The sequence below is a fragment of the Oncorhynchus clarkii genome, chromosome 28 (assembly GCF_045791955.1).
Source record: "Oncorhynchus clarkii lewisi isolate Uvic-CL-2024 chromosome 28, UVic_Ocla_1.0, whole genome shotgun sequence".
Taxonomy (NCBI): domain Eukaryota; kingdom Metazoa; phylum Chordata; class Actinopteri; order Salmoniformes; family Salmonidae; genus Oncorhynchus; species Oncorhynchus clarkii.
Window position 1 is genome coordinate 43,665,182 of NC_092174.1, and position 23,918 is coordinate 43,689,099.

At 42.8% G+C, this 23,918-nt stretch overlaps 1 protein-coding gene across 2 annotated transcripts in view; it reads left to right on the plus strand.

Annotated features, from left to right (window-relative positions):
* The window catches only part of LOC139386849 (vasoactive intestinal polypeptide receptor-like), a 107,839-nt gene that overhangs the window by 38,392 nt on the left and 45,529 nt on the right, over window positions 1–23,918 (plus strand). For both annotated transcript variants that reach the window (XR_011629103.1, XM_071132704.1), the window contains exons 4-5: window positions 16,194–16,306; window positions 19,477–19,574. Coding sequence is in view for 1 of the 2 variants with exons in the window: in XM_071132704.1 (XP_070988805.1) it covers window positions 16,194–16,306; window positions 19,477–19,574 (211 nt within the window). In the remaining variant the exon portion in view is untranslated. The remainder of the gene's footprint in view (window positions 1–16,193; window positions 16,307–19,476; window positions 19,575–23,918) is intronic.

Sequence of the window (23,918 nt, forward strand, 5' to 3'; positions counted from 1 at the left end):
GCCAGCAGCACAGTTACAGTCACCAACGCTCTGGATAACAGGAAAACAGCCTAACCAGCTCTGCTAGGGTGAGTAACATGGTCAGAGTGAGGTCTTCTCTCATTTGTGTCTGGAAGTCGCTAGCCAATGTTAGCCAGTTAGCTTTGGGTGCTTGACTGCCATTGTGAGGTCAGAACGCTCAGATCAACCCTACTCCTCAACCAGAGCGTCCAGTGTGCTCTCTGAACGCCCAGAGAGCGAAACTCTCTGAATTTACTAATGGACAACTGGACAATGCTCTGAATTTACTAATGGACAACTTGACAATGCTCTGAATTTACTAATGGACAACTTGACAATGCTCTGAATAGACTAATGGACAACTTGACAATGCTCTGAATAGACTAATGGACAACTTGACAATGCTCTGAATAGACTAATGGACAACTTGACAATGCTCTGAATAGACTAATGGACAACTTGACAATGCTCTGCATTTACGAAAGCCCAGAGCGCACTCTGCCACTCCTGATTTGTATTTACGAATACACACGAAATTGTAAAATGTTTAGCTAGTCATTTGTTATGCTAACCAGCTAGCAAGAGGTTGCATAGCAACAGTATCAACTTCCGGGGCGACAGGCGAAGCTCTAGTATGCTCAACTGAAACAATACCGTTTGTTGACAGTATACTAAAATGAACTAATAGTATATAGTATGTAGTATATACTCATTAAGTATGTAGTATACAGTATGTTAGTATGCGTATTCGAACAGAGATATGGTCTGAAACGCTAAGTAGCTCTTTACACTTGTACCCGTATGCTGGTTGAAAATGGTAGCTTTGGTCATAGGTAAGCGCCTACATTGGAAAGCAGTGGATGTCCAGTAGCATGCTACAACTGAGGTCAGACCTCTGGCTCTGCGCTTCACAGCCCTATATAGGTTTTTAAACTGACAGCTGTTCTGAATTTGAGCACCACACACACACAAACACACACACACACACACACACGTGCGCGACAAAAAGTTGCCCCCCATCCCTTCCGCTAATTGGTCAACTTTTGCAAGTTTTTGCTGTCTGAGTCAAGGAAATGCTGTAAATTCAGATAACTCTATGTATTTTGGAAGATAAGACGTTTAGGATGATAATAAATACCGCGTTGAAGTCATTACAAGCAAGTCAAACACCTGTGAGTACAAATGTGCACTTCACATTTCCATATCATAAAACCTATGTCATACACAGTGTCAACATTTATGACCACAATGTTTGATGTAGGCCAACAGTAACAAAATAACATGGCATCATACCCTGGGTTGTTCTGAACGGAGCCCATGTCTGTCTATTGTCCAGAAACCTATTGTCCAGAAATTCGCCTGAATTCACTCAAGACTCCTTTCTATCCGCACCAAAATTAGCATCAGTTTGTCTGAATCGCCTTGTGAAATGCCTAACACTGTAAGATCCTATTTTATAACTTAGCTAGTCATGTTGACAATAGAACAAGCTTTCAAATTATGCCCATCTGACCCAGATTGCAATTTAATATGGGGGGGAATTTTGGGATTTACGTTAAAAAAACAACACAATAATTGTGTGAATGCTGGGATCTAGGGTTGGGTTCCAAACAAAACAAGTGTGCTTGCTGTAGTTCCTCAACGGCACAGCTAGGAGAGGTCAAAAAAATTACTTTTCAGTTGAAGACTCTTCCTGGAGTCATAAAAGTGCATTGAAATGACTTAGGAACTGTGCACACTGGAGAGGTATGTGTGGCCACTTGGAGACAACAGTTACTTCTCTCGCTCAAACTGATATCATTTGTTACATTGCAGCTACCCTACATTTCCCATAAATATTCTTATCATGTTAAATGAATGTAAGTGTTTTTAGATTTCAAATCCTGTGAAAAAAATCCACTAAATGTAAAATGCACATAAAATCAACAGTGTGATGTTTGGTTCATTCTTGTGCCAGGTGAACTGTTGTGTCCTCAGCGTTGGTCTAATGGCTGTTTCCTGTCAATTGCTGCCATGATTATGCGTATGGTTTTTATATTTCTTCAGTAAGAAACATTTTAATTTATCCTTACCTATATAGGTCAATTCCTACGAGTGTAAAGGGTTAAACTCTATTCAATCCGTATCACGAAAAATCAGCTTTACAGTATGATTTGAAATTTAAAGGAAAATTCCATCTTTTTAGCAGAGATTGCAAATCCCAGTAAACACCACTTACAGTTTGTCCACTCAATCGTAGATTACCGTTGCAGTTCTATCACGGAATATATAACGCTTGAGTTTTACAGACAGAATAGAATCCCTAAACTCTGTTTACAAGAGATACATGGGTCTCAAACTCTACCTAAACTCTGTTTACAAGAGATAAATGGTCTCAAACTCTACCTAAACTCTGTTTACAAGAGATAAATGGTCTCAAACTCTACCTAAACTCTAATTACAAGAGATACATGGTCTCAAACACTACCTAAACTCTAATTACAAGAGATGCATGGTCTCAAACTCTACCTAAACTCTGTTTACAAGAGATACATGGGTCTCAAACTCTACCTAAACTCTAATTACAAGAGATGCATGGTCTCAAACTCTACCTAAACTCTAATTACAAGAGATACATGGTCTCAAACACTACCTAAACTCTAATTACAAGAGATGCATGGTCTCAAACTCTACCTAAACTCTAATTACAAGAGATACGTGGTCTCAAACTCTACCTAAACTCTGTTTACAAGAGATACATGGGTCTCAAACTCTACCTAAACTCTGTTTACAAGAGATAAATGGTCTCAAACTCTACCTAAACTCTGTTTACAAGAGATAAATGGTCTCAAACTCTACCTAAACTCTGTTTACAAGAGATACATGGTCTCAAACTCTACCTAAACTCTGTTTACAAGAGATAAATGGTCTCAAACTCTACCTAAACTCTAATTACAAGAGATACATGGTCTCAAACACTACCTAAACTCTAATTACAAGAGATGCATGGTCTCAAACACTACCTAAACTCTAATTACAAGAGATACGTGGTCTCAAACTCTACCTAAACTCTGTTTACAAGATATACATGGTCTCAAACTCTACCTACACTCTGTTTACAAGATATACATGGTCTCAAACTCTACCTAAACTCTGTTTACAAGAGATACATGGTCTCAAACTCTACCTATACTCTGTTTACAAGAGATACATGGTCTCAAACTCTACCTAAACTCTAATTACAAGAGATACATGGTCTCAAACTCTACCTAAACTCTAATTACAAGAGATACATGGTCTCAAACTCTACCTAAACTCTAATTACAAGAGCTACATGGTCTCAAACTCTACCTACATTCTACACTCAGAAAAAGGCATCCAACGGGGTTCTTTGGCTGTCCCCATAGGAGAACCCTTTTCAAATCAAAATCAAATCAAATGTATTTATATAGCCCTTCGTACATCAGCTGATATCTCAAAGTGCTGTACAGAAACCCAGACTAAAACCCCAAACAGCAAGCAATGCAGGTGTAGAAGCACGGTGGCTAGGAAAAACTCCCTAGAAAGGCCAAAACCTAGGAAGAAACCTAGAGAGGAACCAGGCTATGTGGGGTGGCCAGTCCTCTTCTGGCTGTGCCGGGTGGAGATTATAACAGAACATGGCCAAGATGTTCAAATGTTCATAAATGACCAGCATGGTCGAATAATAATAAGGCAGAACAGTTGAAACTGGAGCAGCAGCACAGCCAGGTGGACTGGGGACAGCAAGGAGTCATCATGTCAGGTAGTCCTGGGGCATGGTCCTAGGGCTCAGGTCCTCCGAGAGAGAGAAAGAGAGAAGGAGAGAATTAGAGAACGCACACTTAGATTCACACAGGACACCGAATAGGACAGGAGAAGTACTCCAGATATAACAAACTGACCCTAGCCCCCCGACACATAAACTACTGCAGCATAAATACTGGAGGCTGAGACAGGAGGGGTCAGGAGACACTGTGGCCCACTCCGAGAACACCCCCGGACAGGGCCAAACAGGAAGGATATAACCCCACCCACTTTGCCAAAGCACAGCCCCCACAACACTAGAGGGATATCTTCAACCCCCAACTTACCATCTTGAGACAAGGCTGAGTATAGCCCACAAAGACCTCCGCCACGGCACAACCCAAGGGGGGGGGGGGGGGGGGGGGGGCGCGCCAACCCAGACAGGATGACCACATCAGTGACTCAACCCACTCAGGTGACGCACCCTCCAGAGCCTTTCCGTTCACCCTCCCACTCCTGGGCCAGACTACACTCAATCATATGACCCACTGAAGAGATGAGTCTTCAGTAGAGACTTAAAGGTTGAGACCGAGTTTGCGTCTCTGACAAGGGTAGGCAGAGCATTCCATAAAAATGGAGCTCTATAGGAGAAAGCCCTGCCTCCAGCTGGTTGCTTAAAAATTCTAGGGACAATTAGGAGGCCTGCGTCTTGTGACCGTAGCGTACGTGTAGGTATGTACGGCAGGACCAAATCAGAGAGATAGGTAGGAGCAAGCCCATGTAATGCTTTGTAGGTTAGCAGTAAAACCTTGAAATCAGCCCTTGCTTTGACAGGAAGCCAGTGTAGAGAGGCTAGCACTGGAGTAATATGATCACATTTTTGGTTCTAGTCAGGATTCTAGCAGCCGTATTTAGCACTAACTGAAGTTTATTTAGTGCTTTATCCGGGTAGCCGGAAAGTAGAGCATTGCAGTAGTCTAACCTGGAAGTGACAAAATCATGGATTAATTTTTCTGCATCATTTTTGGACAGAAAGTTTCTGATTTTTGCAATGTTACGTAGATGGAAAAAAGCTGTCCTTGAAATGGTCTTGATATGTTCTTCAAAAGAGAGATCAGGGTCCAGAGTAACGCCGAGGTGGTGGTTCCAGGTACAGTAGAACCCTCTGTTGAAAGGGTTCAACATGGAACCCAAAATGGTTCTACCTCCAACAAAAACAAAGGTTATTTAAAGGGTCCTCCTATGGCGACAGCCAAAGAACCCTTCGTTTAACCCTCTTAAACGTAGCTAATCTAAAATGGAAGTGTTTACCATGAAAGGACCAACAAACAAAATAACTAGTAATTGCAGCATACTCCAATGAAGGTTCAAATCTCGCCGTTCTAACTTGCTGAGGTGTAGTCACTTTTGAGGACGTAGGCTCAAGTACACAGTACAAATATGATAAAAAAATATAAAAAATATGAAATATTTTATGTGAGGCATTTGAAAACAATGGTATGAATAAGGCTTGAATTGACCTATATGCTTTCTAAAATATGTAAAACCACTAACTGTAAGATTTCACCTTCCTTATAACTGTAAAATACACGTATTGCAACATTTACATGTTATCTCTTGATCAAAACATCTTCCCACACCGCTGTGAAAGTCACGTAAAGATTAAGCTTGGCTTCCTGAACTCGTTATGAACTCAACTTTCATCTCATATTAATCTTATCTGTCTATGACAAAAAAAACAGGTTTATTGTTTAAACTCTATTAATTATTTTAAGATGAATGGCTATAAATCGATCATTGATTGTGCTATAGTGATTAAAACACTATCCTTCTGCGCTATGATGCAAGGACTTAAACTGTAATTACAGGAGAGTAGATACATGGTGTCAAACTCTACTGTAATTACAGGAGAGTAGATACATGGTGTCAAACTCTACTGTAATTACAGGAGAGTAGATACATGGTGTCAAACTCTACTGTAATTACAGGAGAGTAGATACAGGGTGTCAAACTCTACTGTAATTACAGGAGAGTAGATACATGGTGTCAAACTCTACTGTAATTACAGGAGAGTAGATAAATGGTGTCAAACTCTACTGTAATTACAGGAGAGTAGATACATGGTGTCAAACTCTACTGTAATTACAGGAGAGTAGATACATGGTGTCAAACTCTACTGTAATTACAGGAGAGTAGATACATGGTGTCAAACTCTACTGTAATTACAGGAGAGTAGATACATGGTGTCAAACTCTACTGTAATTACAGGACAGTAGATACATGGTGTCAAACTCTACTGTAATTACAGGAGAGTAGATACATGGTGTCAAACTCTACTGTAATTACAGGAGAGTAGATACATGGTGTCAAACTCTACTGTAATTACAGGAGAGTAGATACATGGTGTCAAACTCTACTGTAATTACAGGACAGTAGATACATGGTGTCAAACTCTACTGTAATTACAGGAGAGTAGATACATGGTGCCAAACTCTACTGTAATTACAGGAGAGTAGATACATGGTGTCAAACTCTACTGTAATTACAGGAGAGTAGATATATGGTGTCAAACTCTACTGTAATTACAGGAGAGTAGATACATGGTGTCAAACTCTACTGTAATTACAGGAGAGTAGATACATGGTGTCAAACTCTACTGTAATTACAGGAGAGTAGATACATGGTGTCAAACTCTACTGTAATTACAGGAGAGTAGATACAGGGTGTCAAACTCTACTGTAATTACAGGAGAGTAGATACATGGTGTCAAACTCTACTGTAATTACAGGAGAGTAGATAAATGGTGTCAAACTCTACTGTAATTACAGGAGAGTAGATACATGGTGTCAAACTCTACTGTAATTACAGGAGAGTAGATACATGGTGTCAAACTCTACTGTAATTACAGGAGAGTAGATACATGGTGTCAAACTCTACTGTAATTACAGGAGAGTAGATACATGGTGTCAAACTCTACTGTAATTACAGGACAGTAGATACATGGTGTCAAACTCTACTGTAATTACAGGAGAGTAGATACATGGTGTCAAACTCTACTGTAATTACAGGAGAGTAGATACATGGTGTCAAACTCTACTGTAATTACAGGAGAGTAGATACATGGTGTCAAACTCTACTGTAATTACAGGACAGTAGATACATGGTGTCAAACTCTACTGTAATTACAGGAGAGTAGATACATGGTGCCAAACTCTACTGTAATTACAGGAGAGTAGATACATGGTGTCAAACTCTACTGTAATTACAGGAGAGTAGATACATGGTGTCAAACTCTACTGTAATTACAGGAGAGTAGATACATGGTGCCAAACTCTACTGTAATTACAGGAGAGTAGATACATGGTGTCAAACTCTACTGTAATTACAGGAGAGTAGATACATGGTGTCAAACTCTACTGTAATTACAGGAGAGTAGATACATGGTGTCAAACTTTACTGTAATTACAGGAGAGTAGATACTTAGTAAGGTTCAGGTTCTGGTGTTGTGGACGTCACCTCTCCCTGTATCACTTTGACAATGACTGATTTTATTATTAATTACAGGCCAGTAGTGCGTTTGGGTGCTGGGGACGACATTCTCCCACCATGTCTCTCTCATATATATATATATATATATATATATATATATATATATATATGCACCAGCTCTGTCAGGAGGAATGGGCCAAAATTCACCCAACTTATTGTGGGAAGCTTGTGTAAGGCTACCCGAAACATTTGACCCAAGTTAAACCATTTAAAGGCAACGTTACCAAATGCTAATTGAGTGTATGTAAACTTCTGACCCACTGGGAATGTGATGAAAGAAATAAAAGCTGAAATAAATAATTCTCTCTACTATTATTCTGACATTTCACATTCTTAAAATAAAGTGGTGGTCCTAACTGACCTAAGACAGTGAATTTTTATGGATTAAATGTCAGGAATTGTGAAAAACTGAGTTTAAATGTATTTGGCTAATGGAGTACAATTAGGGGGGGAAATATTTCTGCACCCAGGTGTGTGTGTGTGTGTGGGGGGGGGGGGGGGGGGGGTCCTTGCTGTAAACACAGAATGTGTAAAAACAGAATAAGCATATAAACTATTAAACACGAGCGAAACAACCACATGCAGAAGATATATATCTATATATCAGTCTGTCTCTCCTCAGGATGTCCTAATGCATAATTTTCTTCACAAGAAGTGCACACAGGCCCAGTGTCCACAGCCGTGTATGTGTTTTTGCCATATTGAGAAAAGAGCCCTAATCTAAAATCAGGCCTCAGAGACAACACCATGCAGGGATGATTAACTTGTTTGAGGTACTCCCGTCGTCATGCATGACATCCAAAATCCATTGGTCTCTTTTTTGGAGGCCTGATGAAAGCATTCTTCTGGCAATCCCTCAGACACAGAGGATCCAGTGGTGGCATGGACTAAAACACCACCGGCTTATCTCGTTCTCTCTCTCTCTTTCTGCTGCCCTCGCTCTCTCTCTTCATCTCTCCCATTCTTTCTGTCTCCCTTTCGCTCTCTCTTCCCTCTCTGTCCCCCTCTATCCCTCTCGCTCTCTCTTCCCTCTCTGTCCCCCTCTCTCTCTCTCGCTCTCTCTTCCCTCTCTGTCCCCCTCTCTCTCAATCTCTCTCTCCCATTCTTTCTGTCTCCCTTTCGCTCTCTCTTCCCTCTCTGTCCCCCTCTCTCTCTCTCGCTCGCTCTCTCTTCCCTCTCTGTCCCCCTCTCTCCCAATCTCTCTCTCCCATTCTTTCTGTCTCCCTTTCGCTCTCTTCTCTCTCTCTCTCTCTCTCTCTCTCATTCTTTCTGTCTCCCTTTCGCTCTCTCTTCCCTCTCTGCCCCCCCCCTCTCTCTCTCTCTCTTTCTGTCTCCCTTTCGCTCTCTCTTCCCTCTCTGTCCCCCCCCTCTCTCTCTTTCAATTTAATTTAAGATACTTTACGTATATGGAAAGTAAAGCACTTACGCACATTCACTCTGTTTCTGTCTCTCTCTCTTCATCTCACACTCTCTCTCTCTCACTCTGTTTCTGTCTCTCTCCATCTCTCTATCTCTCTCTCACTCTCTCTCTCTCTCACTCTGTTTCTGTCTCTCTCTCTTCATCTCTCTCTCTCTCTTCATCTCACTCTCTCTCTCTCTCTGTTTCTGTCTCTCTCTCTTCATCTCTCTCTCTCTCTCTCTCACTCTGTTTCTGTCTCTCTCTCTTCATCTCTCTCTCTCTCTCTCTCTCTCACTCTGTTTCTGTCTCTCTCTCTTCATCTCACTCTTTCTCTCTCTCTCACTCTGTTTCTGTCTCTCTCTCTTCATCTCTCTCTCTCTCTCTCACTCTGTTTCTGTCTCTCTCTCTTCATCTCTCTCTCTCTCACTCTTTCTGTCTCTCTCTTCATCTCTCTCTCTCTCTCTCTCTCTCTAACTCTGTTTCTGTCTCTCTCTCTCTCTCTCTCTCTCTCTCTCTCTCTCTCTCTCTCTCTCTCTCTCTCACTCTGTTTCTGTCTCTCTCTCCATCTCTCTCTCTCTCTCTCTCTGTTTCTGTCTCTCTCTCTCTCTCACTCTGTTTGTCTCTCTCTCTCTCTCACTTTCTCTCTCTCTCACTCTCCCTTCTCTCTCTATTTCCCTCTCTCTCTTCATCTCTCTCTCTCTCTCTTCATCTCTCTCTCTCTCTCTCTCTCTGTCTCTCTCTCTCTCTCTCTCTCTCTGTCTCTCTCTCTCACTCTGTTTCTGTCTCTCTCTCTCTCTCACTCTGTTTCTGTCTCTCTCTCTCTCACTCTGTTTCTGTCTCTCTCACTCTCTCTCTCTCTCTCTCTCTTACTCTCCCTTCTCTCTATTTCCCTCTCTCTCTTCACCTCTCTCTCTGCCCCTGTTTCTCTCTTTCTACCTCTCTCTCTCTGTCTCTCTCTCTCTTTCTCTCTCTCTCTCTCTCACTCTGTCTCTGTCTCCTGCTGTTTGAGATAACTGAGCGGACATCTTCTGCATGTTGTTGTTTTGCTCATGTTTAATAGTTTCTATGCTTATTGTGTTTTTACACATTCTGTCTATACCTATATTGATACACTGCAATCGGTTGCCATGAATTTGACAGTAATTTACAAACAGCTCAGTGGCAAGTCGATTTCTGTATTTCATATTACAGGACACCTACTGTCATGTAAATACTGGACTGAATCAAGTACTGTGCAATGACACACAGTACAAATACCGTAACGTTGACTGTATTATACTGTAAAACGTTGGATTGAATGGATGATTGAATGGATGTTTGAATGGATGTTTGAATGGATGATTTTTCTGAGTTTTCTGAGAGTTGAAAAGACTCATTACTAGACGATGGCATCTTGGTCTCTGAGGAATGGTCTTGGGTAATTAAGAAAACAGATGGAGTTTACGGCGGCAGGTAGCCTAACCGAAAGGTTGCTGGTTCGAATTCCCGAGCCGACAAGGTGAAAAATCTGCTGATGTGCCCTTGAGCAAGGCACGTGACCCTAATTTACTCCAGGGGTGCCGTATTACTATGGTTGACCCTGTAAAACAACACATTCCACTGCACCTATCTGGTCAATGTGACAATACAGCTTTTTCTTTTTTTACACACACACACACACACACACACGCACACACACACACACACACACACACACACGGAACCTGTAAGCCTCAGTGCATCACAGGGGCCATCATTTCCCCTCCTGACAGTAAAGACTTCAATTTGCTGAAGTGGACTATGTTCCAGTGAGACTCTCTTGTGTAGAATAATTGGATCTGAATAGAGGAGGGAAAAAGTTGCCCCTTCTGATATTTAAAGACGAGAAGAAACCACTAGTATTTCACCGAGAATGTGTCTTGTTTTTTGTGCTCCTTGGAGGAGACTGTTGTGTTGATCAGTGGAGTGGGAAGGCAGAAGAGATTTCTCAACACTTGGTTTGATTGCTTTGAAGATTGGGGGGGGGGGGGGGTAGAGTGGGGGTAGAGAAGGGGATAGAGAAGGGGGTAGAGTGGGGGTAAAGAATGGGGTAGAGGGGGGATAGAGTGGGGGATAGAGTGGGGGTAGAGAAGGGGGTAGAGTGGGGGTAAAGAAGGGGATAGAGTGGGGGTAGAGAAGGGGGTAGAGTGGGGGTAAATAATGGGGTAGAGTGGGGGTAGAGGGGGGGTACAGTGGGATTAGAAGATTAGGGGGTAGAGTGGGGGTAGAAGATTGGGGGGGTAGAGTGGGGGTAGAGAAGGGGGAAGAAGATTGGGGGGTAGAGTGGGGGAAGAAGATTAGGGGGTAGAGAGGGGGTAGAGAAGGGGGTAGAAGATTAGGGGGTAGAGTGGGGGTAGAGTGGGGGTAGAAGATTGGGGGGGTAGAGAAGGGGGTAGAAGATTAGGGGGGTAGAGAAGGGGGTAGAAGATTAGGGGGTAGAGTGGGGGTAGAAGATTGGGGGGTAGAGTGGGGGTAGAGAAGGGGGTAGAAGATTGGGGGGTAGAGTGGGGGTAGAGAAGGGGGTAGAAGATTGGGGGGTAGAGTGGGGGAAGAAGATTAGGGGGTAGAGTGGGGGTAGAGTGGGGGAAGAAGATTAGGGGGTAGAGTGGGGGTAGAGAAGGGGGTAGAAGATTAGGGGGTAGAGTGGAGGTAGAATATTGGGGGGGGGGGTAGAGTGGGGGTAGAGAAGGGGGTAGAAGATTGGGGGGTAGAGTGGGGGAAGAAGATTAGGGGGTAGAGTGGGGGTAGAGAAGGGGGTTGAAGATTAGGGGGTAGAGTGGGGGTAGAGAAGGGGGTAGAAGATTAGGGGGTAGAGTGGGGGTAGAGAAGGGGGTAGAAGATTGGGGGGTAGAGTGGGGGAAGAAGATTAGGGGGTAGAGTGGGGGTAGAGAAGGGGGTAGAAGATTAGGGGGTAGAGTGGGGGTAGAGAAGGGGGTAGAAGATTAGGGGGTAGAGTGGGGGTAGAGAAGGGGGTAGAAGATTAGGGGGTAGAGTGGGGGTAGAGAAGGGGGTAGAAGATTAGGGGGTAGAGTGGGGGTAGAAGATTAGGGGGTAGAGTGGGGGAAGAAGATTAGGGGGTAGAGTGGGGGTAGAAGATTAGGGGGTAGAGTGGGGGTAGAGAAGGGGGTAGAAGATTAAGGGGTAGAGTGGGGGTAGAAGATTAGGGGGTAGAGTGGGGGTAGAGTGGGGGTAGAAGATTAGGGGGTAGAGTGGGGGTAGAGAAGGGGGTAGAAGATTAAGGGGTAGAGTGGGGGTAGAAGATTAGGGGGTAGAGTGGGGGTAGAGTGGGGGTAGAAGATTAGGGGGTAGAGTGGGGGTAGAGAAGGGGGTAGAAGATAGCATAATACAGAAAAAAGCTTAACAAAAAACATTTTGAAAACAAATGCCAGAGTTGGGCTCTGTTGAACTATTGTATTTTAACTTGATTGAGCTGAACATATGAAAACGTATTGTTTTGGTTTTGGAGATCACCTGTAAATGACTGTACCTTCTGTTACCTACACTTTTTTTTAAAAAATACCGTTAATGACATTGCATTGTGGGAAAACAAATGTAACGGCCGGGAAATATTTGATGTATTTAGGACATGGCCATAAAATCATGCAACATAAAACACGGTAGTGCTTCAGTTACTGTATTTCTGAATACTCAAATAGAATGCCATACAAAAAGAACAAAGCCCAAGCTCAGCCTCAGAAGCAAGAGAGAAAATGTTGTTTTTTTGTTGCAAATTGTTATTATACATTTTATATTTTAGTCTTTGTTAATTTTGTTATTTTATATGCATTGCTTTGTTTGTAGCCAAGGTATTTTAATACTCTTAACCTTTTTTTAACTAGGAAAGTCAGTTAAGAACAAATTCTTATTTTCAGTGACGGCCTAGGAACAGTGGGTTAACTGTCTTGTTCAGGGGCAGAACGAGAGATTTGTACCTTGTCAGCTCGGGGGTTTGAACTTGCAACCTTTAAGGTTACTAGTCCAACGCTCTAACCACTAGGCTACCCTATTAAAGCAAACATATATCATTACGAAAAGGCACATCAACTAAATAAATCATTATCCATTTTTAAAAGTAAACCAAGCACAAGCATAATATGAGCTACATATAAAACACCGGCCCCTTGGAAAAATGTTGGGAAATTGCAACATCACTTAGCCTGAATTCAAACAACTATCCCCCTTCCCCACACTTTACAATAGATTACAATAACAGTAATGGTACCATCAATGGATTACAGTAACAACATTGGTAACCGTAAAACTGTTTTGTTTACGGTAACATACTGTCAGTCAGTTAACTGTAAAAGAATTGTAATTCTTTATCAAAGTTCCCTGCATGCTGTAATACAGGTAGATTGTTTAACAGAACATTTTCATATCTGTGTTTTGATTGATTAATTAATCTTACGCTACACAAAGATAAATAACATAACTAGCTAAGGTTGTAAAATTCTGGAAACTCCCAGGTTTTCCCAGAATTCCCAGTTGGATGATTGTTCCAGGACTTCTGAACGTTTTGGTTAAAGTGAACAGAAGTTTGCAGCCCTACTTGCAGGCGTGATGTGGCCTGTAAATCCTGAGTTTCAGACCACTGTATAAGAGTAAAACTATAAGGTCTTATGAATTATGGCCTTGTGAAATATGTATTGTGTTAATTAAAGCAGTGGTATTCAATGTCAGGGGAGGAACTGCCCTGGGGGGGGGACAAAATAAAATAAGAGTATAAATTATTGTATGGGAAAGGGAAAGGGGGATACCTAGTCAGTTGTACAGCTGGACGCATTCAACTGAAATGTATATTCCGCATCTAAGCCAACCCCTCTGAATCAGAGAGATGCGGGGGGGGGCTGCCTTATTCGACATGCACATCATTGGCGCCTGGGGAACAGTGGGTTAACTGCCTGTTCAGGGGAAGAACAACATATTTTTACCTTGTCAGTTCGGGGATTCGGGACAATACACAAAAGTTTTAGAGAAAGATCTTTTTTTTTTTTAAATGCTATTTTATTGAGTATGTTTATTTATGGGTTTCTTGAATTTTGGTAAGAGATGAAAATGTAATTCATTGAAGGTTATTTGTTGATGTAAAAATCAAAATTTACAGATTTTAAGGCTGTGTCATTAGATTTGGGGTGGGGTCCCGATAAATTCTGCCATAATTTTATTTTAATGACAACTTATTCTCTTAGAATCTCACTTGGCCACAAGACTGAACAAGGATGAATGCAACAGCTATGTCTCTGTCACTAACAAAAACAGTCATGGGTGGTAACTCTACAATTCATTTTAAAGGCAAGGCACTGGGAAATATGCAAATAAGTCTCTACAGGAACAGTATGTTACTGTAAAATGACCACAGTAGCATTATTGGTACTGTAAATAAATTACAGTAACAATATTGAATAAAATATGGTACGTAAAATACTGTTCCTTTTTTTTTACAGTAACTTACAGTTAACTGGCTGCCAGTAAGTTACTGTAAAAACAAGTAGAGTGTAGGTAACCTGTTATAACTGTCCGCTCTGTTGTCTAGGTAACAAGTTATAACTGTCTGCTCTGTTGTCTAGGTAACCTGTTACACCTGTCCTCTCTGTTGTCTAGGTAACCTGTTACACCTGTCCTCTCTGTCGTCTAGGTAACCTGTTATAACTGTCCGCTCTGTTGTCTAGGTAACCTGTTACACCTGTCCGCTCTGTTGTCTAGGTAACCTGTTACACCTGTCCGCTCTGTTGTCTAGGTAACCTGTTACACCTGTCCTCTCTGTCGTCTAGGTAACCTGTTATAACTGTCCGCTCTGTTGTCTAGGTAACCTGTTACACCTGTCCGCTCTGTTGTCTAGGTAACCTGTTACACCTGTCCGCTCTGTTGTCTAGGTAACCTGTTACACCTGTCCTCTGTCGTCTAGGTAACCTGTTATAACTGTCCGCTCTGTTGTCTAGGTAACCTGTTACACCTGTCCTCTCTGTCGTCTAGGTAACCTGTTATAACTGTCCTCTTTGTCATCTAGGTAACCTGTTACACCTGTCCGCTCCTGTTACACCTGTCCTCTCTGTCGTCTAGGTAACCTGTTATAACTGTCCGCTCTGTTGTCTAGGTAACCTGTTACACCTGTCCGCTCTGTTGTCTAGGTAACCTGTTACACCTGTCCGCTCTGTTGTCTAGGTAACCTGTTACACCTGTCCTCTCTGTCGTCTAGGTAACCTGTTATAACTGTCCGCTCTGTTGTCTAGGTAACCTGTTACACCTGTCCGCTCTGTTGTCTAGGTAACCTGTTACACCTGTCCGCTCTGTTGTCTAGGTAACCTGTTACACCTGTCCTCTGTCGTCTAGGTAACCTGTTATAACTGTCCGCTCTGTTGTCTAGGTAACCTGTTACACCTGTCCTCTCTGTCGTCTAGGTAACCTGTTATAACTGTCCTCTTTGTCATCTAGGTAACCTGTTACACCTGTCCGCTCTGTTGTCTAGGTAACCTGTTACACCTGTCCGCTCTGTTGTCTAGGTAACCTGTTATAACTGTCTGCTCTGTTGTCTAGGTAACCTGTTACACCTGTCCTCTGTCGTCTAGGTAACCTGTTATAACTGTCCGCTCTGTTGTCTAGGTAACCTGTTACACCTGTTCTCTCTGTCGTCTAGGTAACCTGTTATAACTGTCCTCTTTGTCATCTAGGTAACCTGTTACACCTGTCCCCTCTGTCATCTAGGTAACCTGTTACACCTGTCCTATTTGTCGTCTAGGTAACCTGTTACAGCTGTCCTATTTGTCATCTAGGTAACCTGTTACACCTGTCCTCTCTGTCGTCTAGGTAACCTGTTATAACTGTCCGCTCTGTTGTCTAGGTAACCTGTTACACCTGTCCCCTCTGTCGTCTAGGTAACCTGTTATACCTGTCCTCTTTGTCATCTAGGTAACCTGTTCACCTGTCCCCTCTGTCATCTAGGTAACCTGTTACACCTGTCCTATTTGACGTCTAGGTAACTTGTTACACCTGTCCTATTTGTCGTCTAGCTAACCTGTTACACCTGTCCCCTCTGTCATCTAGGTAACCTTTTACACCTGTCCTATTTGTCGTCTAGGTAACTTGTTTTACCTGTCCTATTTGTCGTCTAGCTAACCTGTTACACCTGTCCTCTTTGTCGTCTAGCTAACCTGTTACACCTGTCCTCTTTGTCGTCTAGGTAACCTGTTACACCTGTCCTCTTTGTCGTCTAGGTAACCTGTTACACCTGTCCTCTTTGTCGTCTAGGTAACCTGTTACACCTGTCCTCTTTGTCGTCTAGGTAACCTGTTACACCTGTCCTCTTTGTCGTCTAGGTAACCTGGTACACCTGTCCTCTTTGTCGTCTAGATAACCTGGTACACCTGTCCTCTTTGTCGTCTAGATAACCTGGTACACCTGTCCTCTTTGTCGTCTAGGTAACCTGTTACACCTGTCCTCTTTGTCGTCTAGGTAACCTGTTACACCTGTCCTCTCTGTCATCTAGGTAACCTGTCGAAGACCTGCACCAGTGATGGCTGGTCTGAGGTTAGCCCTGCTTCCTATGCACTGAATTGTGGTTACAACGCCAATGTCACCAAAGTTGATGATGATGACAAGGTAGGTATGGCAACCAGTGTCTTTTTACAGATCCATCAATACATTTCTAATCATTATTGACCAACGTTCATAAAACAGTGACCTTTGTATTTGTGTAACGATGATAACAAGACAATGGCTTTTTACTTTACGATAAAAAAAGTGTTACAAATATAAAAAAAAGTGGTCCCCGAGCTAATGCCCAGGCTTCAGCTCAGCGGGCTAAAATGGTCTGGTGGTGCACAGACAGCCTGGATTCAAACTGAGTCGGCCACATAGAGCTACAATACCTACAGACTTAACATGTTGCTCCCTGGAGTAAAGGAGCATGTATGAAGGCTACATTTGAAATGCCACTCAATTCCCACTACAGTATGGAATAGGGTGCCCTATGGGCCTGGTCTAAAGTAGTGGACTACAGTATGGAATAGGGTGCCCTATGGGCCTGGTCTAAAGTAGTGGACTACAGTATGGAATAGGCTGCCCTATGGGCCTGGTCTAAAATAGTGCACTACAGTATGGAATAGGGTGCCCTATGGGCCTGGTCTAAAGTAGTGGACTGCAGTATGGAATAGGCTGCCCTATGGGCCTGGTCTAAAGTAGTGGACTACAGTATGGAATAGGCTGCCCTATGGGCCTGGTCTAAAGTAGTGGACTACAGTATGGAATAGTGTGCCCTATGGGCCTGGTCTATAGTAGTGGACTGCAGTATGGAATAGTGTGCCCTATGGGCCTGGTCTAAAGTAGTGGACTACAGTATGGAATAGGCTGCCCTATGGGCCTGGTCTAAAGTAGTGGACTACAGTATGGAATAGGGTGCCCTATTGGCCTGGTCTAAAGTAGTGGACTACAGTATGGAATAGGGTGCCCTATGGGCCTGGTCTAAAGTAGTGGACTACAGTATGGAATAGGCTGCCCTATGGGCCTGGTCTAAAGTAGTGGACTGCAGTATGGAATAGGCTGCCCTATGGGCCTGGTCTAAAGTAGTGGACTGCAGTATGGAATAGGCTGCCCTATGGGCCTGGTCTAAAGTAGTGGACTACAGTATGGAATAGGCTGCCCTATGGGCCTGGTCTAAAGTAGTGCACTACAGTATGGAATAGGGTGCCCTATGGGCCTGGTCTAAAGTAGTGGACTGCAGTATGGAATAGGCTGCCCTATGGGCCTGGTCTAAAGTAGTGGACTACAGTATGGAATAGGCTGCCCTATGGGCCTGGTCTAAAGTAGTGCACTACAGTATGGAATAGGGTGCCCTATGGGCCTGGTCTAAAGTAGTGGACTACAGTATGGAATAGGCTGCCCTATGGGCCTGGTCTAAAGTAGTGGACTACAGTATGGAATAGGGTGCCCTATGGGCCTGGTCTAAAGTAGTGCACTACAGTATGGAATAGGGTGCCCTATGGGCCTGGTCTAAAGTAGTGCACTACAGTATGGAATAGGGTGCCCTATGGGCCTGGTCTAAAGTAGTGGACTACAGTATGGAATAGGCTGCCCTATGGGCCTGGTCTAAAGTAGTGGACTACAGTATGGAATAGGGTGCCCTATGGGCCTGGTCTAAAGTAGTGCACTACAGTATGGAATAGGGTGCCCTATTGGCCTGGTCTAAAATAGTACACTACAGTATGGAATAGGGTGCCCTATGGGCCTGGTCTAAAGTAGTGGACTACAGTATGGAATAGGGTGCCCTATGGGCCTGGTCTAAAGTAGTGGACTACAGTATGGAATAGGGTGCCCTATGGGCCTGGTCTAAAGTAGTGGACTACAGTATGGAATAGGGTGCCCTATGGGCCTGGTCTAAAGTAGTGGACTACAGTATGGAATAGGGTGCCCTATGGGCCTGGTCTAAAGTAGTGGACTACAGTATGGAATAGGGTGCCCTATGGGCCTGGTCTAAAGTAGTGGACTACAGTATGGAATAGTGTGCCCTATGGGCCTGGTCTAAAGTAGTGGACTACAGTAAGGAATAGTGTGCCCTATGGGCCTGGTCTAAAGTAGTGGACTACAGTATGGAATAGGGTACCATTATTAGGGCCTTGTGTTTTCAACAATCATATGACGTAACTAGAATGTCTCCTGTACTTTAAGCCTTATCCAGAAATTAGAATTACATCAAAAATAAAAGTAATTGTCGGAGGATAGCGCTCGACCATTATAGATTTGCCAATGTGTTAAATCTAGAATTTCGGACTAGCGGTCTAAGGCACTCCATCTCAGTGCTAGAGGTGTCACTACAGTCCCTGGTTCGATTCCAGGCTGTATCACCACCGGCCGTGATTGGGAGCCCCACAGGGCGGCGCACAATTGGCCCAGCGTCGTCCGGGTTTGCAATTGGCCCAGCGTCGTAAGAATTTGCTCTTAATTGACTTGCCTAGTTAAATAAAGGTTAAATACAAATGAACATAAATCATGCTTATTGATAGATAATTGTTTTAACGTATACATGCATTGATTCTTGAAGAATTCATGAAGAATATAACTTGATTCTTGAAGAATATAACTTGATTCTTGAAGAATAAAACTTGATTCTTGAAGAATAAAACTTGATTCTTGAAGAATATAACTTGATTCTTGAAGAATATAACTTGATTCTTGAAGAATATAACTTGATTCTTGAAGAATAAAACTTGATTCTTGAAGAATATAACTTGATTCTTGAAGAATAAAACTTGATTCTTGAAGAATGAAACTTGATTCTTGAAGAATATAACTTGATTCTTGAAGATTAAACCTTGATTCTTGAAGATTAAAACTTGATTCTTGAAGAATATAACTTGATTCTTGAAGAATATAACTTGATTCTTGAAGAATAAAACTTGATTCTTGAAGAATAAAACTTGATTCTTGAAGAATAAAACTTGATTCTTGAAGAATAAAACTTGATTCTTGAAGAATAAAACTTGATTCTTGAAGAATATGAGCTTAGTTCAACTGTCGTACCCCATCAGAACCTAAAATATAAATTTGTTGATAAAAATAGATCATTTTGTACTGTATATCATGGGTGGTCAGTCTTTGCTTCCATAGCTCTGTCTATGAATTTGAGAGTGGTTACTTTTCTCCAGGCCCATCTTTCAGCTTTTTACCAAAACAGGGGTGGGTTGGCCCTCTTTGTTACTGTTTTTTTTTTTTTAAGCTTTGAACTGTGTGAGCAGTAACATGTTTTAATGTGTCTACTTGTGTGTTTCTCTCAGGCGGAGTTCTACTGGGCAGTGAAAGTAGGCTACACTATCGGACACAGTCTCTCTCTCATCTCCCTCACTATCGCTATCGTCCTACTCTGCACTTTTAGGTAGGATTCTTTACTGTGCTTACATCACCAGCTGCTCGAAAGCTTATCGAGAACAGCGTGGGGGTGTTTACATGTGGAACAACAAAGACTCTAAGGATGTTTTTCCTCTGCATATTTTAGTCACGGTGGTTTGCGATTTAAGACTAATGTCTTTCTTTTAAATCTGTACTATTTTTAAAACATGTATAGTATTGCCTATCAATGTGTTGTCAATACCTTTCGTAAGATTCTTCCTTAAAAAAAAAATAAAAGTATCTGATGACATTAACGTGGTGAGAGATGAACATGAATTTCTCTGGTCTCTACTGTTGCAGCAAGTGGCGCTGTGCTGTCAAATCCTCCCGCGTTTCTAGTTTAGTGGCGCTGTGCTGTCAAATCCTCCCACGTTTCTAGTTTAGTGGTGTAATGCTGTCAAATCCTCCCATGTTTCTAGTTTAGTGGCGCTGTGCTGTCAAATCCTCCCACGTTTCTAGTTTAGTGGTGTAGTGCTGTCAAATCCTCCCATGTTTCTAGTTTAGTGGCGCTGTGCTGTCAAATCCTCCCATGTTTCTAGTTTAGTGGCGCTGTGCTGTCAAATCCTCCCATGTTTCTAGTTTAGTGGCGCTGTGCTGTCAAATCCTCCCATGTTTCTAGTTTAGTGGCGCTAGCTGTCAAATCCTCCCATGTTTTTTGTTTAGTGGCGCAATGCTGTCAAATCCTCCCATGTTTCTAGTTTAGTGGCGCTGTGCTGTCAAATCCTCCCACATGTTTCTAGTTTAGTGGCGCTGTGCTGTCAAATCCTCCCATGTTTGTAGTTTAGTGGCGCTGTTCTGTCAAAAATTCCCATGTTTCTAGTTTAGTGGCGCTAGCTGTCAAATCCTCCCATGTTTTTAGTTTAGTGGCGCAATGCTGTCAAATCCTCCCATGTTTCTAGTTTAGTGGCGCTGTGCTGTCAAATCCTCCTATGTTTCTAGTTTAGTGGCGCTGTGCTGTCAAATCCTCCTATGTTTCTAGTTTAGTGGCGCTGTGCTGTCAAATCCTCCCATGTTTCTAGTTTAGTGGCTTAATGCTGTCAAACCCTCCCACATGTTTTTAGTTTAGTGGCGCAATGCTGTCAAATCCTCCCATGTTTCTAGTTTAGTGGCGCTGTGCTGTCAAATCCTCCTATGTTTCTAGTTTAGTGGCGCTGTGCTGTCAAATCCTCCTATGTTTCTAGTTTAGTGGCGCTGTGCTGTCAAATCCTCCCATGTTTCTAGTTTAGTGGCTTAATGCTGTCAAACCCTCCCACATGTTTTTAGTTTAGTGGCTTAATGCTGTCAAATCCTCCCTCATGTTTCTAGTTTAGTGGCGCTATGCTGTCAAATCCTCCATCATGTTTCTAGTTTAGTGGCGCTGTGCTGTCAAATCCTCCCTCATGTTTCTAGTTTAGTGGCGCTGTGCTGTCAATTCCTCCCGCATGTTTCTAGTTTAGTGGCTTAATGCTGTCAAATCCTCCCTCATGTTTCTAGTTTAGTGGCGCTGTGCTGTCAAATTCTCCCACATGTTTCTGGTTTAGTGGCGCAATGCTGTCAAATCCTCCCACGTTTCTAGTTTAGTGGCTTAATGCTGTCAAATCCTCCCTCATGTTTCTAGTTTAGTGGCCAATGCAGTCAAATCCTCCCACGTTTCTAGTTTAGTGACGCTATGCTGTCAAATCCTCTCACATGTTTCTAGTTTAGTGGCACTATGCTGTCAAATCCTCCCTCATGTTTCTAGTTTAGTGGCGCAATGCAGTCAAATCCTCCCACGTTTCTAGTTTAGTGGCTTAATGCTGTCAAATCCTCCCACATGTTTCTAGTTTAGTGGCACTATGCTGTCAAATCCTCCCACATGTTTCTAGTTTAGTGGCGCAATGCTGTCAAATCCTCCCACATGTTTCTAGTTTAGTGGCACTATGCTGTCAAATCCTCCCTCATGTTTCTAGTTTAGTGGCGCAATGCAGTCAAATCCTCCCACGTTTCTAGTTTAGTGGCTTAATGCTGTCAAATCCTCCCACATGTTTCTAGTTTAGTGGCACTATGCTGTCAAATCCTCCCACATGTTTCTAGTTTAGTGGCGCAATGCTGTCAAATCCTCCCACGTTTCTAGTTTAGTGGCACTATGCTGTCAAATCCTCCCACATGTTTCTAGTTTAGTGGCGCAATGCTGTCAAATACTCCATGTTTCTAGTTTAGTGGCGCAATGCTGTCAAATCCTCCCACATGTTTCTAGTTTAGTGGCGCAATGCTGTCAAATCCTCCATGTTTCTAGTTTAGTGGCGCAATGCTGTCAAATCCTCCCACGTTTCTAGTTTAGTGGCACTATGCTGTCAAATCCTCCCACATGTTTCTAGTTTAGTGGCGCAATGCTGTCAAATCCTCCCTCATGTTTCTAGTTTAGTGGCGCTGTGCTGTCAAATCCTCCCGCATGTTTCTAGTTTAGTGGCTTAATGCTGTCAAATCCTCCCTCATGTTTCTAGTTTAGTGGCGCTGTGCTGTCAAATTCTCCCACATGTTTCTGGTTTAGTGGCGCAATGCTGTCAAATCCTCCCACGTTTCTAGTTTAGTGGCTTAATGCTGTCAAATCCTCCCTCATGTTTCTAGTTTAGTGGCCAATGCAGTCAAATCCTCCCACGTTTCTAGTTTAGTGACGCTATGCTGTCAAATCCTCCCACATGTTTCTAGTTTAGTGGCACTATGCTGTCAAATCCTCCCACATGTTTCTAGTTTAGTGGCGCAATGCTGTCAAATCCTCCCACGTTTCTAGTTTAGTGGCACTATGCTGTCAAATCCTCCCACATGTTTCTAGTTTAGTGGCGCAATGCTGTCAAATCCTCCATGTTTCTAGTTTAGTGGCGCAATGCTGTCAAATCCTCCCACATGTTAGTTAGAAGTGTTCATGGATAACATTAGCAGTGGAGAGGAAGGAGAGGAGGAAGACTGGATATGAAGAAGAGTGAAGGAGACAGAGGAGGAAAGGTAAAGATATGGTTACAGAACCTGCCAATGTGTTATTCCAAACAATGTTTTTGAGATAAAATACAGAAATGAGGCAAGCAATGGGAATCTGTTAACCAAAGTATTTTATCTAATAGTGTGCTATTTATTAATACAGATTGGAGAGGAAGGAGAAGGAAAAATTAAGGGAGTAAAAAGAGTGAAGCGAGGAGAGTGAAGAAGAGTGAGATGGAAAGGTGAAGAGAAGGACAGGAAGACGAGTGAAGAAAAGAGGAAGAGAAAGATTGAAGGAGAAGAACATGTTAAGAGAGTGGAGAAGAGTGAGACAAGGAGAGTGAAGAAGAGCAGACAGAGGAGATACAATGACTCTTTCCAAGAAACCGAAATGCACTTTATGAAAAACATGATGAGAGAATGTCCATTTATACGCTCAGGTCAAGACGATAGAATGGTTCACTGCACCCTTTGTAATTCCTCTCTTTCAATTGGCTGCCGGTGAAGAACGGCAGTGGTAGAACATCATTAAAGCCTCTCTGATTGGCCGTGTTGGTTTGCCCTCTGTCACCACATTCTTCAAGAAGGTAGAGCCTTCCCAAGAACAATATGATTTAGCTGTGCAGGAGGGTGTCATACCACACTATGCGACACAATCATAGTTACAGATCTATGGACTGCACAGCACAACTGACACGAAAGCTTTATGAGCCGAAATGTACATGTGCTAGGACAAAATGTGACGCCATAGTGAGTAACGTGTTAGCACCACGTGCTAGGACAAAATGTGACGCCATAGTGAGTAACGTGTTAGCACCATGGGCAACTACTTTGGTAACACAGAACCTAAACCAGATTGAATTTGTGTCCCTGTCCATTGATGTGTCCAATCATGGACATGTAAAGCTGCTGCCAGTAGTAGTCAGATATTGTAAGATATATGATGGCAGCACATCTGTGGAAACAAAACTGCTTGATTTTGTTGAATTGAAAGGAGAAACAGCAGAGAAAATTGCAGCTGAGGTGCTGGTGGTCATCCCAGAATGTAACCTGGAAAACATTCTCTGCCGACAACACAAATACCAACTTTGGAGGACTGAATAGGCTGGGGAGGGTCAATGTCCATACCAACGTTAAAAATGCTCTGCAGCAGGAGGTGATTGGCTGAGGTTGTCCTGCCCACATCATTCATAACACGGCCAGAACAGCTTTGGATATGATTTCCCTTGCTCACAGAGATTTTTGGAGATTTTTTACCTGCTCACAGAGATTTTGGGAATATGTTCATATTTTCACCATCAGAGTAGAAAGACTGAAGGGCTTTGTGAGTTTGTTGGCCAGGAGTAACATAACATTTTAGGACACAGCAATGTTCGCTGGATGTCCATGCTCCCTG